The sequence below is a fragment of the Homalodisca vitripennis genome, chromosome 4 (assembly GCF_021130785.1).
Source record: "Homalodisca vitripennis isolate AUS2020 chromosome 4, UT_GWSS_2.1, whole genome shotgun sequence".
NCBI lineage: Eukaryota > Metazoa > Arthropoda > Insecta > Hemiptera > Cicadellidae > Homalodisca > Homalodisca vitripennis.
The window spans coordinates 103776187-103791468 of NC_060210.1; the positions used below are offsets into that span (position 1 = coordinate 103776187).

Below are 15282 nucleotides of genomic sequence, written 5' to 3' on the forward strand. Positions count from 1 at the left end.
AATCTGACCACTCTATCTGAAATCTGAATCTACGATAATACCAATAAATGATATTGAATTTGAAATATGTATAATATGTCCATTAATCATAATAATACTGCAGTCCTTTGAATTAATGGGAATGAAAAACATTATGTTTGTCAACATTCAAGATGAAAATATTACATGACAATCAGGTTTGAAGTTGATTTAAAGAGGTGTTAACAATTCTCTTCAAGATACTACGTGAACATGATCTTAAAACAAAACTTGCAGCATCAAAACGATAATGTAGCAAGGGCCGACCAGGCCGGGTTGGTTGCATTGCGCGGAGTGGTCTGCTGTCCTCTGCAGTTGCACTGTCAATCTATTAAGATTTAGGGACCATTGGAAACCTCAAATTGCCTGTTATGTATTTTTATTCATCCTTGTCAATGGCATAAAATTACCAGTTATTGAGAATTAATAGTGTTTGTAGCTTTATCCCACAATTCTTTTTCTCTTAGAAATTTTTTTTCTTCAGGAAAGTTATGAGAGCATGGAACTTAAAGGATTTTGTAGATTTTAGTGCACTTACGATGTACTACTTATCTCCTTCATTAAATGAAACTAACTAAAATACCAAAATTATATTTTTCATTTGAATATACATTAAATTTAACTACTTATATTTTTTAAATACTCTAATTTCTAGAATCTTCATTTTTTAATATTTTATTTTTACTTACAGTTGGTCTAACACATAACTTATTATAAACAATATAAATAAAAAGTATGTAGTCTGACTTATACTAATAGATCCCAAGCTCTGTCTTACTTACATAAAGAGAGTTGATTGATACTTTTGACTAGAGCACTCTCTTCGACATCAAGCCTGGTGTAGAACAGCATATACGCGTTCCACCACCTTTTCTGTCTGCGATAACTCATCCTCTTGAGCATGTGGTCAAACACCTGTACATAAAAAAGTTGTCAGCATTTGTGAACTGAAAGCTTTAGGGTAGAATGAAACCTGATGTTCAAGGGTTTTTTCTTCAACCTCCGATCTCATGCTATGATGGACAGACAGATGTTAAGTCAGCAATTTACAATTCGTGGGAGAATCAATGTATTTATGTGACTGCACCTACAAAGTAACTACTAGAACTCAGCAGTGACAAGTATTGTAGTGGGAAGGATGTGCAATCGACTACTGCACTCACCGCTGACCTATCACTTGTCTGTCCGTCATGGCACGATAAGTTGCGTTTTGTCAATCAGTTTTCTACGATCAGTTGCAGCAGACTCTTGACGATGTGTCAAAATAAATTAAGAAAATACTTATTATTTCTTAAATTACAGTAATTTGTTAATTTTGTTATGTACCTACATCTTTTTCATAGAGGCAGTACAAAAATGTGTTAGCAGTCAGTAATTAAAGTACTGGCGATCAGCAGTCGTCTGCAAATACTTATTTGGATTCGATATTCAGCTTCCATCAATAGTTGTAACATTGTGAAATCGTGATGTTCCAAGCATATATTAAGTACATAACTTGGTTGGACATTATAAAAATTTACCCATAATCTGTGCATGTTTCTCTTTAGCCCAAAATTCATGCATAATCCATGCTTTTCCAGATTCTCATTGTTGGTGGCTACCCTGTTTTCAGTCTCATGAAAGTATCGAGCTCTAACTATATTCCACTGCCAGCCAAAATAAGAAGAAAATATCAGAAAGTGATCTGCTACACAAGTTACAGAAGCGTGGTTAAATACACAGTCTGTAGAATAAGTACATCAGTTCAGAACAGTACCTTCTATAGTTACCCCAGAATACAAGCACAATTAACGTTTTCAATAACTGGCTCTTAATTTTGTATTTGCCTTATAATATAATTCTTGTCACGGTGATGGCGATTCAAAATGTTTCGGTGACTGAATAAACTTAAAACAAAATGAAAACTGCTTGCATTGTTGCCACTACCGCTCTGCCACTTACCAGCATATCGCTTGTATAGTGAACAAGGTGATCGTTTAGTCTACTACAATACGAGTAGAACTAACCAAGATAAACGCCACTACACTAGTGGAGTTAACATATGTAGTTCTTCATTCACAGTTGCATGGACCACGTCACGTAAAATACAAAGTTTCGAGATTAACAGGTTCTGATTCTAAATATAGAAATTATATACTGTAAATAAAATATTATTTATCAAATTACGGTAATGTTGAGTTTAAATTGGTTATGTAGCAATAGTTGATTATACGACAGTACGACCCAGACGTTTGTTAGGGATCGGTAATTTGGGTAATGCTGATTAACTGTATGTAATCAGTCATCAGACTGGGGCGGTAAACTGGAAACAAATGATAGTTAAGACTGGCCATTAAAAAAAAGGCTTACAAGGTGCTAAAGACAGAGTTATACTGTATATAACAAATTTTAATATGTTATAGTATGATAACAAATGCTCTCTGTAAATGTTTATTTATGTGACTGAGCTTAAAGCTTAATACTCACTTACGGTAAAAGTAAGGTTAATCCGTTTGACTGAAAACTGTCCCTGTCTCAGCCACTTACCAAATTAGCAAGCTATTAAGAAACGAATTTTAATTTGATTAAGTAAAATTATTCTTACCTTTTCTTTTAGCTAGTTTTTGCAGAGTAAAGTTGTGCATGCTTAATTATTCTGGTGAAGCAGGCTTTCTTTTATAAATTAACTCACAGGCTTAAAGCTAATTAATTTTGGGTTATTTTAGGTGAGTTCATGGTGCTAAGATTTCATGCCCCTACGTTCTATAGTTTCACCTGCTGGAAGGCAAGCAATTGGGAATTTTTGGTCACGGCACTGGATTAGAACTAACCAAGATAAACGCACTACACTAGTGGAGGTAACCTTAGATCAACCGGCACCAGATGTAGCTCACGAACATATTTCGATCTTCATTTACAATTTAACGAGCCAAGTTCGCGTAAAATACAATGTTTTGTGATTTATCAGTTCTTGATTTAAGAAGTTGTCAAATTATGTCTTGATTTTATAAGTTCTTAGAGACGGAAAAATTATTTTTGAAATTTTTCCGATTCTCAGAAAAATTCCCAACTTATTCCTGGTTTGTTAAATTCCCCTTACTCCTGGTTTTTCCGGTCGAGTGGGCACCCTATAAATTGATTCATGGATGTTAGAGGCAAGAGGGGCTTAAAAACAAATGAGAGTATTGAGTACAGACTGGATGAGAACTTGCTCCATTGTCAGCCGGCTGGAATTCCAACCCCGGAAACGATGTCATTAAATCCAGTCAACAAGGGTTCCTGATCATCTTTAATGAACATTTTGGATATATCCAGACAATTTTAGGGTATAAAACCATTTATATTTTAAAACATTTTAAGTTCTCACATTCCTGCAGCATATGTGTTGAGAGCATTCTTAATTTAATGTTACTGAAAGTTGTTAGACACCAGATTACTACACACCTCTCCCATGTAGTCACCACCAAAACACTGTGTTTTCATTTCTTCTTCATCATCCATTTTACACTCGGTAACTTCACCATCATCAAATTTGTACCACCTTGCTGACCCATCACCTTGCCTAAAACATGTTACAGTTTGCTCAGATAGTTCTTATATTAAAGAGATTACATTATTATTTTCACATTTCATAATAAAACTTAAAAGTTTATACAAAAAATAATTGTTATAAGTGTATGCCGAGTCTATTACACCTAATTACCAAATTACTCTATACCTAAAAACAAAACTCTCAAAATAAAAAGTACTTCCCAGAACTCAAAGCCTCTACTTTTCTAATAGACTGTTAAAATGTAGAAGTCTATAAAACAACAAATACAGCACAGTTTGGAAATCTCCTTCTTTAAATCAATTCACATCAGTTCAGAAATCATTCACACTATTCATGAAACATTTCTTCTGTAGAGACTAAATACTCCATGTGTCTGATCTCGGTCTTTATTCCAGACAATAGTGACATAATCAAAAGGTTTTGAAAGAAGGATAGTACGTGAAGAATAGATAAGATGTTACTGAAAACTCAGGCCATCCACTAAACAATACCCTTGTTTCTCCTAGCTTTCGTATCGCCACTGCTTACATATTCAAAGATCAACCATAGAAAAACTTGATACTACTGCCACCACTGCCAATTACATAAAAAAAGAACAAAGGATTAGTTTTATGAGAGATTAACTTCCATTGTTTTGTTGAATTGAGAGCCATGTGATGGTCAACACAGAATTTTCAAAAAAAATTATAGTCTAAGTAAGACTTTCAGAATAAAATTGTCACCAAAGAAGTATACTGTCCGATAACACAAAAGGTAAGACAAGAATATTATGTTTTTTTAAAAGAATTCTACCAATGCGGTTCTCAAAGATGATTACACATGGTCTGTTCAATAAAAATCGGTACTGGTTCCAAAAATCAAAATTTATTGCAGGTACCATTACAATGACTTAATCTTCAAAAAACATTTTTCCTACATTGATACATTCAGGCTGGCGTGTCTGCCACTCGCCGAAAGCCTGCTGGAAATTGGTTTCTGTAATACTGTTGAGAACTTTTATCGTCGCCTCTTCAACCACCTCAATGACCGAGTCGAACCGATGTTCTTTGAGCTCCCTTTTCATTCGTGAAAACAGGAAAAAGTATGTTGGAGCAAAGTCTGGGTTGTAGAGGGGGGTCAGGCAACGTTGTCACGCCGAATTTCGCCAGCAGCTGCCCCACAACAATCACACCATGGCACAGTGCATTATCATGGCGAAAATTTCAATTCTTCCCAATGGCTGTCACACGTGTGTTACACGATTTCGCAGGAGTGTTGGTACTTGCAGGTAAAATGCAGCATTTACGGTCGTTCCAGTAGGCACAAACTCCTCGTGAACAAATGCCACATCAAACAAAAAAAACAATCAGAATGGTTTTGATGTTTATATCCAAGCTTTTTCAGACACGGGGACCTCTGCGTGTGCCATTCTGAACTTTGATATTCTGTTTCCGGTTCTTACTGGAACACCTACGATTCATCGCCGGTGATAACATTGTCGAGAAATCTTTATCTTCCCGGACGCAGTCTAAAATTTCTTAGAAACCATTTTAGTTTTGAAGACTTTTTGACCAGCTTCATACACACTTTCCTCATTGCAAGATCCTCTGTTTCAATGGGGTGGACGGTTCAGACTGAAAGGCTGGTCTCCTCACTTATAAGGATGATGAATAAACGCCTGTCAGTGTCCAAAACCGAGTTCACTTTGGCCACCTGAGCATCGGTTTAAGCGGTCATTGGGACATCCGACGCAATGATCTTCAGAGCTCCTGGCCTTCCTTAAACATTTTGTGCCACTTTTCTTAAGTCTTGTGCGGCTTAGAGCATCATCCCTATAATAGCCCTGTTTAATGAGTACAAGGGTCTTGAACAAGGATTTTTCGAGTTTAAAACAAAACTTCACAGCAGAAGCATTCCTTGACGGTCCACACCATGCTGGCGCGATGACACCATAAAAAATAATCACACATCACAAAAATTCACCTCCTGTCTCCACGCATGCCTGCAGACGACTGAATTAAAGTATTCCTGAGTGGTTGTGGACCCCTCTACTGTGGCCGACTAGTAGGACTCCCCACCACTCCATTGAAGATTCAGCGAACCAGTCCCAATACTTATTGAACGGACCCTGTACTTCAAGAACTACAAAATATGGTTCTAAAATATATAACTTTTACTTAAAATTAAGTGTGTGTGTACATATTTATACAAAATTACTCAAATTGTGATGTAAAAAAAAGCTATTGTCTCTTTGATTACCAACAAATAGCTGATGTGGTACTCAACATGCATACTTCATATAATGTTTATAACAGTTACTGTTCTCTTTAATACTAACTTTACAGAACTCAAAATTTGACCTTTGTGATTCCAAGACACTTAAGATGTACGAGGTCCAATCAAAAAGTATCCTACCTTTTGGTGCAATGTAAAACTGAAGTTACCTGAAAAAAGCTGGCGTTAATTTTCTTCAAAATAAGCACCCTGAGAAGCAACACAACGATTCCAGCGACGTTTCCACTTCTGGAAACAGTCTTGAAAATCACTTTTCGGCATCGCCATGAGATCAGCCGTCGTTTTTTTTTCATAATTGCTTCTCGACTTTCAAATCTGGTGCCTTTCAATGGTTTTTTGAGGTGGGGGAAGAGCCAAAAATCGCATGGAGCCATATCTGGAGAGTACGGAGGCTGAGGAACTTGCGGAGTGCCGTGTTTCACCAAAAAAGTTTGAATGAGCTGGCACATTGTCGTGGTGTAGCCGCCAATTTTGAGACGCCCACAAGTCAGGTCTTTTGCGGCGAATCGCATCTCGGAGACGACGTTGGACACTTAAATAGTACTGTGCATTCACAGTTTGAACCTCAGGGGCATATTCATGGTGCACAACTCCACGGTGGTCGAAAAAAAAAACAGTAAGCATCACTTTGACATTGCTTCGAACTTGCCTTGCTTTTTTTGGCCGAGGATCCTGGGGAGACTGCCATTGTGATGACTGAAATTTGGTCTCAGGGTCATATCCATAGACCCAACTTTCGTCTCCAGTTATTATCGATGTCAAAAAGTCCGCATCATCCTCACAACATTGCAGCATGTCCTCGGCAACATCCAATCGCCGTTGCTTCTGCTCGTCTGTCAGCAATTTTGGCACAAATTTTGCGGCTACCCGGCGCAATCCCAAGTCATCCGTTTTAAAATTGCTTCAGCTGATCCGAAACTGACATCTAACTCAGTACTTACTTCCTCCACAGTCATTCGACGATTTTCACAGATCAAAACTTTTGCTTTCTCGATGATTTCCGGAGTTCGACTTGTTTTTGGTCGGACCGAACGCGCGTCACTTTCTGCTGAGGTTCGACCACTTTTGAAACGGTTATACCACTCTTTAATCTGCGTAACACTCATTGCCTCATTTTCGAATGCTAGCTGAATTTTCCGAATGGTCTCACTTTGTTTTTCTCCGAGTTTCACGCAAAATTTAATGCAATAACGTTGTTCCACTTTTTCCGTCATCTTCACAGTTAGAGAAAACCGATACGCGCACTTGACTTATCAGTACATACTGACCCGTCTCCGGCGAACCAGTCGGGGGATCAAGATAAGACTTTGTACCTTTCCTTATCATAGTAGGAACTATTGTCGCAACAAATCTTATCTCATTATTGGCAGCAGAAGCCGCGATACACAACGAGGTCGGATACTTTTTGATTGGACCTCGTATATGATAATTACAAGTACAAGCTAGGAACCTGAGGGAGAATATAGCTAACATCAAATTTCTCAAAAATCTTAGAACGAGTGGTACTTGGCAGACTTAAACAGCATCTCCAACAGCATGACCTTCTGACTACTAGACAACATGGATTCATAAAGAACAGGTCAACAACAACAGCGGTAGCACAACTTGTTGAAAGCATTATTGATAAACTGGAACATGGCCAAATAGCAACCAGCATACTGCTTGATTTCAGTAAAGCATTCGACTGCATTGATCATAAACTTATTTTAGAAAAACTTAATATCCTTGGTATAACAGGAAAAGAAGCAAAATGGTTTAAAAGCTACCTGAGTGACAGGAAACAACTAGTAGAGCTCACCTGTAAGGTAAACAACAAAATACAGAGAGTAAAATCTGAAGCTTTATCAATGTGCAGAGGCGTTCCTCAGGGATCTGTACTTGGACCAGTGCTTTACATACTTCTAGCTAATGACTTCCCAAAATACCTAGAGGAATATTGTGAAGCAGTGATGTTTGCTGATGACACTGCCCTAATTATCGCCAACAAAAAAATGGAAGACCTTGAAGTAAGCAGTTATATTGCTTTCAATATGGCAAAACAGTACTGCTACAAAAATGACCTAGTGCTTAATGAGACAAAAACTAATCAACTCATATTCACAACAGTTTCAAATAATTATTGTGGACTACCAGAACTAGAAACTGTGTCATCAAATAAGTACTTAGGCATCATATTGGATAACACCCTTTCCTGGACCTTACATGTGGACCATCTATGTCAAAAACTAAACTGCGGGCTATATGCTGTGCGAAGACTAGTGCAGATAAGTGACAAAGAAACAGCGCTGACTGCCTATTACTCGTTGTTTGAAGCACACCTAAGATATGGGCTCGTAGTATGGGGAGGCACAAGCGCAACAAATCTGCAAAGGGTGTTAGTAATACAAAAAAGAGCAATACGAACATTAAAAGGACTAAAACCACAAGACTCCTGCAGGGAAGCTTTTAAAGATTTCAAGATTTTGACAATAACCTCACTATACATACGTGAAGTTATAATATATGCGTTAAGATCAGACCAAGCCAGATTGGTGGATCAACATAACTACAACACCCGAAACAGACACAACTTTCAACTTACAGGCACATCGACTCAGCTTGTATGAAAAGAAGCCTTCTTATCGAGGTGCTGCCTTCTTTAACCGGCTACCAAAAGACCTACAGAAACTACAGGATAAACAGTTCAAGAAAGCACTCTCAGACTGGCTCTTAGACCGATCCATATACACCATACAGGAGTTTCAGGACTGGAGGAGTCTATAGAACTGAAACTACTCTCATTATTATTGTTATGACGCAACACTGTACTCAATGTATATGTGAATAAAGATGGATTTGATTTGATTTGATTTGAGAACATGATTATCACTCCTCAGACTTGATAGGCATTTGAGATTTAATCTTCTCCTCAACTGAGAGAAAGCACAAAGGACAGAGTATTTGAAAATGATCTTACTTATTTATTCAAGTATACAAGGATTACATAGTATTATCTTTTAATAAAAAGATTAATATATAATAAACTTCAAGGACTATTTGAACAAAATCAAAATTACACTGACAAAAACAGTCAATATAGTTGAGCTGTCAGAAATAATACTCTAATTTATCTACGAAATATAATTATTTATACATGTGTATAGTAGTCTCAGCATACTTTTTACTTATGTAGATAGTGAATTATGAGCAATAATAATATTATATTCAGTAATTATTATTCTGTTGGTTTGAGTACAAATTCAAAACACAATAATACTGCATCAAACTAACTTAAATATTAAGAGCTTTAAATAATCGGTAAGTTAATAGTACGAGGGTAATTCGGAAAGTAAGGTCAGTTTTTTTATTAAAAAAAAAACTACAATATATTTTTCAAAAAACTTGTTTTATTTGATTCCTGACATCAATCACTATTTTTCTACATAATTTCCACTTTTGTTTAAACACTTGTCATAACGATCTACAAGTTTTTGAATGCCGGTGTGATAGAAGTTGGCCACCTGCGACGATAACCAGTCTTGTACTGCTTGTTTCACCTCATCATCAGTGTCGAAGCGCTTCCCACCTAGGAACTCTTTTAGGTAGCGAAACAAGTGGAAGTCGCTAGGCGCCAAGTCTGAGCTGTATGGCGGGTGTTCTAGCTGTTTCCAACCAAACGATTTGATGAGATTTTGGGTTTGGTTGGCAGAGTGGGGTCTGGCATTGTCATGCAGCAACGAAACTCCAACTGTCAATAGGCCACGTCGCTTCTTCTGTATTGCTCATCTAAGGTTAGTCAGAGTGTTGCAATAAGTGGCCGCATTTATTGTTGTTCCTCGCTCCATGAACTCGACTAGCAATATCCCACGTCTATCCCAAAACACTGTTGCCATAACCTTGCGTGTGGACAATGTTTGTTTTGCTTTCACTTTAACCGGTGATGTCGAGTGACGCCACTCCACCGACTGGCGTTTCGTTTCCGGGGTTATGTGAGAAACCCATGTCTCGTCACCCGTCCGTCACAATGTGGTCTAAAAGGTTATCACCTTCCTGATGATATTGGATCAAAAATTCAAGAGAAATACCCATTCTTCTTTTTTTGTGTTCCTTAGTAAGCAGCCTGGGAACGCAGCGTGAGCACAATTTGCGAAAATCCAAAATTTCAGAAACAATTTTAAACAATGTGGTTTTACTCAAGTTTGGAAATTCTATTGCTAATGAAGAAACAGTGAATCGCCGATCTTCACGAATATTTTCATCTACAGCTTTCACCAAATCTTCGGTGATCACTGACGGCCGACCAGATCGTGGTTCGTCATGGACATTTTCCTGTCCATCTTTAAAAGCTCTCACCCACTTCCGCACTTTGTTGTCACTCATTGCATTTGGACCATACACTTCACTTATCTGTCAATGAATATCTGCTGCTGAAACGTTCCTTGCTGTCAAAAACCGTATCACAGACCGTATTTCACAGTCGGCAGGACGTTCAATAGTTTTAAACATTTTAAAAAGGCACAGACAACAGCAGACTAGAACGATTTCACTGCAAATGGTGTCGTTCTGTGCGCAATGCATGCCGGGAGTCAGGGCGCATGCGCATTTCGCTGCTCGCTTACTGTTTGTCTGGTTAACGCGAATCGGAACTTACTTTCCGAATTACCCTCGTATTTTACTGTTGAGCATCAGATGTCATCCTTTTTTTGATAAAAAAAGATAATTGTGAAAAATATAGTTAAAATATATATTTTATAACTATATAAAACTATTGCCAAACTGCATTAGAAACAAATCACACCATTAAAAACTTCACATTATTAAAACATGCCCATAAACAAGAAGAACTCAACACTTATGAAACATTATACATAAAAAAACGTGAAGAAAAAATATCAGGCAATTATTTTGGACAGATTCAAAATTCACCCTTCCTTTAAAATATAACTAAAGATTTTTGAGCCAAATTTTTGTACATATATTATAATTTATTTTATTTTACTTTTAATGAAACAAATCTTGTATTAAGCTTTATTCTGCTTTATTTAGTCTGGAAATGCCATAAGGTAGTGAAATTGCTGGCGAAAACCAATAAAGTTATTCTAACATGGGTGCCTGGTCATAGAGGAATCACAGGTAATGAAAGGGCAGACAGTTGTGCTAACTTGGGAGCCAACTGTCCTCTTACCGATCCTGAACCAACGTGTGGGGTCTCATATAACTTAGCACGTAGATCAGTTACCAAGTGGATGGTTAACAAACACCTACAACATTGGAGAAATACTGAGGGGAATGTACAAGCAAAGCGGATGCTCAAGGGACCATCAAGGAACATTGCAGCAGATGCCCTTAGAATGAGTAGAACGGAGATCCGAAAGGTGACTGGTTTTATTACAGGTCATTGGATATTCCGAAGCCACCTGAATAGAATAGGTATTCCAGTCAGGAAACACTGTGCAGGAAATGTGGCGAGGCTGACGAAACAGCCAAGCACGTCATATTTGAATGTCCGGCATTACAGAGCAAACGGTCAAGATCCCTAGGTGTTCTTATGCATACGGAAGAGGGGTTGGAACAGGAAAGCATTGTTCAGAAGATCTCATGGTTTTGTAAAGGCCTGGGATTTGATACAGCTTAAACCTGGGAGAGGGTGCACAATAAGCCGGATGGCTGAGAGGCAACTACCAGGCCTAGGAAACCTGGCCCTCTGTAACAAAAAAAAAAAAAAAAAAAAAAAACTTTATTCAGCTGATCATTGTTTTAAATTGTGAAATATTTATACTATTTCAAATTTTTGATTCACACCTGACGATGGCATCTTTGATGTCAAAAGGCCTTGTGTGAAAAAATTGGTTAATTGTGAGTTTTCTTTCATCAAATAATAGAAAATATATTTTTTTACATGTCACGATTAAAACGTCCTTGCAACCTGAGGCCAAATACAAACTTGAATCACATGATACACATGTAAAGTAGTGGCCTACCTGTGGAGTATGTAAGAGTAGTAGTGTCCTCCACTCGCCTGACCACTATGCACCACAATTCCACTCAGCTGATACTTAGTACAGACGTCCTTGGTGTTGTAGTCACAGTCTATCATCTCTCCCTCTAACTTGGCCAGCCCAGATACTGTTAAACAACAGACCTTTTTTTATTTACCTGACTTGCATGTGTATGTTTGTGAATCATGTTTGTGTGGTTAGTAAATGTTTTGACAATGCCACTGGCTAATTTATGTATAATTTTTAGTCCACAATCCTGATGATGGCACCAATGTGCCGAAACATGTACATTTCATCTGGACTGAAATTTGATGGAAGGTAAGAACCAATTATTATTTATCTGTTAAGCTGCCAACCTATGATTGAACATGTTGGTTGGTCTTCAATACAGACCAAAGAGAGAAATAGACTGGACATTCTCATTCCATATAGTCATTACAGAAGCTGCTTCCCCCCCTCTTATTACTGCTTTCATTGCACTAATGTATAATCCAGCATTTAGTTTTAATTCGTTGTGTTTCATTAACACTGAGGTAAAGCATAGTTACAGCTGAAATAAAAATTCCGAACTTTTGCACCAAAGTATATTAGCTGGACAATATGTGCTTTAAAATTTAGTTTGCTTCTGATTTTTATTAGAATAAATTCAAAACATTAGTTACAAAACTTTACTCATTAAATTTTTTTAATGTTAAAAACTCCTTCTGTGAAAACATTTTTGTTTACTTGGAAAGGCAATTCTTCCCAACAGAAAATTGGAAAACACTTGAATGGAAAATTTGTCACTATTTCAATTTTTTTATATATTGTGTAGTTTGGCTACAGATGAGGTTGGAAGTGGGATACCTCCACGACACAACACAAACCTACCCCTACTCTACATCTATTCAATTCTTATAATCTGACCTAGTCTTCTGCAATTAAGATTTTCTAACTTACTCTCTTATACAAATTAATGGAACCTAGCGAAATTGTTAGAGAAAAAAATGTTATTCTATAATAATCAAAATATTGATTTCAAAACCAATTCAAAACACATTTGTTACAACTGGTTTTCAAATGAACTACCATTGTTGATCCACAATATCAGTAATAATTGACAGTAGTGAAATACTAAGGAGTGATGCATGGTATGGATGATAAGCTTTTCCTCCTCACTTCTCATTAGTGCCCATACTTGACTGCTTCACTTGCCACTCACCTAGTCCAAGTCTACTTCTTTCTTTAGTCTATGGCTTTTACCTAATGTTAAACTAAATGTTGAATTCAACACATTTGATACAATCAAACTGACAATTTGGTTTGTATGTATTTTTATAATGTAATTTATACAATGGATCTTGGATTAGTTTGCGATATATGTGGTGGTTGGGTCTGTTTAAGTACAAAAAACGAATCATCTATGCATTTAAACTAACACTCGACATTTATTCTACAGAGCCAGAGTTATATTGGGGTGTTTAAAATAGAATTGAATTTCTTTACTGTACACCCCATGAGATGGTTAAGTTTTATTTTGGATTACTTGGTTGTTAATGACTAAATGAATTGAAACAAAATGATTAACCAAAAGTGATCACTTTTAATAAAAATACTTCTTCTCAGCAGCTAAATAAATACATAATATGTTTAATTCCAGATAATTAATTGTTTTAGTAAATGTCAATGTTAGTTAGTAAAATTAACGGAAAATTATTAACAATCTGAAATAGATATTTTAGCATGAGTTGATGGTAAAAAGTTTTAAAACAATATTTTAACATTATAGACAACTTAATATTCTACATAAATCGACTGTCAACTGCTAAACTGTACCATTTGGGAGTCTGGTAAACAACATGAAACAATTAATAATCAACTAAATTTGCATAAATTACATAATCGATGCAGCCTACAAAATATTACGTGCCTGTACACTTCAGTTTCTATCAGAGAGCTAAATTTTCATTGGATTTGTATATACAGGGTGTTCTGAAAAAAGGTGCCCATAAGTCAGGCGTGATTCCTCACATCAAAATAAGAAAAAAAGGTCTAATTAACATAGGTCCGAAAATGCTTAGTTACCAAGTTATTACAGGGTGAAAGATTTCGTCTGAATTTCAGTTCTCCTGCTGCAAACCGAAGCCCTACGGGTATTTGTTGGCTGTTAATTAAGATGTACAATTTAAGCGTACTTTATGTAAAATGAACTGAAAAATTGAATAAAACCGTTTCCAGACCTGTAGCTACAGTAGCTTTTAAGATATGTGACGAAATACGCGAAACTTGGTCCCGAAAAACAAGTTACATTTAGGTTTGAAGCAGATTTACTAATGTTAAATGTACAATAAACACAAAATATTTTTTTCACGGTACTTGTAGAAAATTTAATTTCGAAGAGAAAGATGTAAAATAAGTCTATAATAGACAAAACGCAAACATTAAAAAATAATCCTTAATTACATACAAAACGCATGAAAAATAGACAAAATCTGTTAAGCTCTCTACAAATGTAATATTGAAATTAAAACAGCTGTTTTTATTAAAATATTTGATTTGAGAAAACAAAATAATTTCTATTTAAAACATAATGTTTTTAACAATGTAACATTGTTTATAATAATTTAAATAAACATTACAAGCAGCTATTTTTCCATTGCTCATTAAGTGCGTGTGTTGATCTGTACTTTAATACAAGTTAGTGCGAGTGCCGTTGAAGTTAATTTTTGATAGCTAATAATATCTTATTCATCATGGCAAGGTAATATGAATATTATGTACACTAATGGTGAAATGGCAGACATGCATTTAATGTACGGTCTTGCACATTGCAATAGTCGTCAGGCTAGACGGACTCTATCAGGAACATTTTCCTCATAGACAGTTACCGACTCATAAAATGTTTTCTTCCATTCATAGAAGGCTAAGCGAGACGGGAACCTTTAAATCTGGAAAAGTTGGTAGATCAGGACGGCCACGTACAACGTGTACAGCTGAATTGGAGGAGGGCGTGTTGGACGAAATAGAGAATCATCCTGGAAGAAGTACTAGAGAACTAGCCTTGGATTTCGGTGTTAGTAATTCAATTGTCTGGAAGATTTTACACGAGCAGCAGTTGCATTCTTGTCACTATCAAAGGGTCCAGGCTCTTTTGCCTCGAGATTACTTTCCTCGTGTTCAGCTATGCCAATGGCTTATCCAAAGGTGCAGAAAATCCACATTTTTTAAATTACATTATCTTTACTGATGAAGCAAAAATTTTCAAGAATGGCTATTCTTAACACCCACAATACTCACATGTGGGCAATTGAAAATCCACGTGCTATTTCAGAGAACCGTCACCAATATCAGTTTTCTATAAACGTATGGGCTGCTATTCTGGGTGATAAAATTTTTATTAGTTTTTACCTGATACGCTCAATGGTGAAAATTATTTACATTTCTTGACGACTAATCTGAATGAGTTTACTCGAAGATGTGCCACTATACACACGCAACAAC

At 36.5% G+C, this 15282-nt stretch overlaps 1 protein-coding gene across 5 annotated transcripts in view; it reads right to left on the minus strand.

The window, feature by feature from the left end:
• LOC124359859 (probable ubiquitin carboxyl-terminal hydrolase FAF-X) overlaps positions 1–15282 on the minus strand; it is a 151008-nt gene that overhangs the window by 33921 nt on the left and 101805 nt on the right. For all 5 annotated transcript variants that reach the window (XM_046812956.1, XM_046812954.1, XM_046812955.1 and 2 more), the window contains exons 35-37: positions 11785–11929; positions 3442–3559; positions 801–933 (exon numbers count right to left, since the gene is read on the minus strand). In XM_046812956.1, coding sequence (XP_046668912.1) covers positions 801–933; positions 3442–3559; positions 11785–11929 — 396 coding nt within the window. The remainder of the gene's footprint in view (positions 1–800; positions 934–3441; positions 3560–11784; positions 11930–15282) is intronic.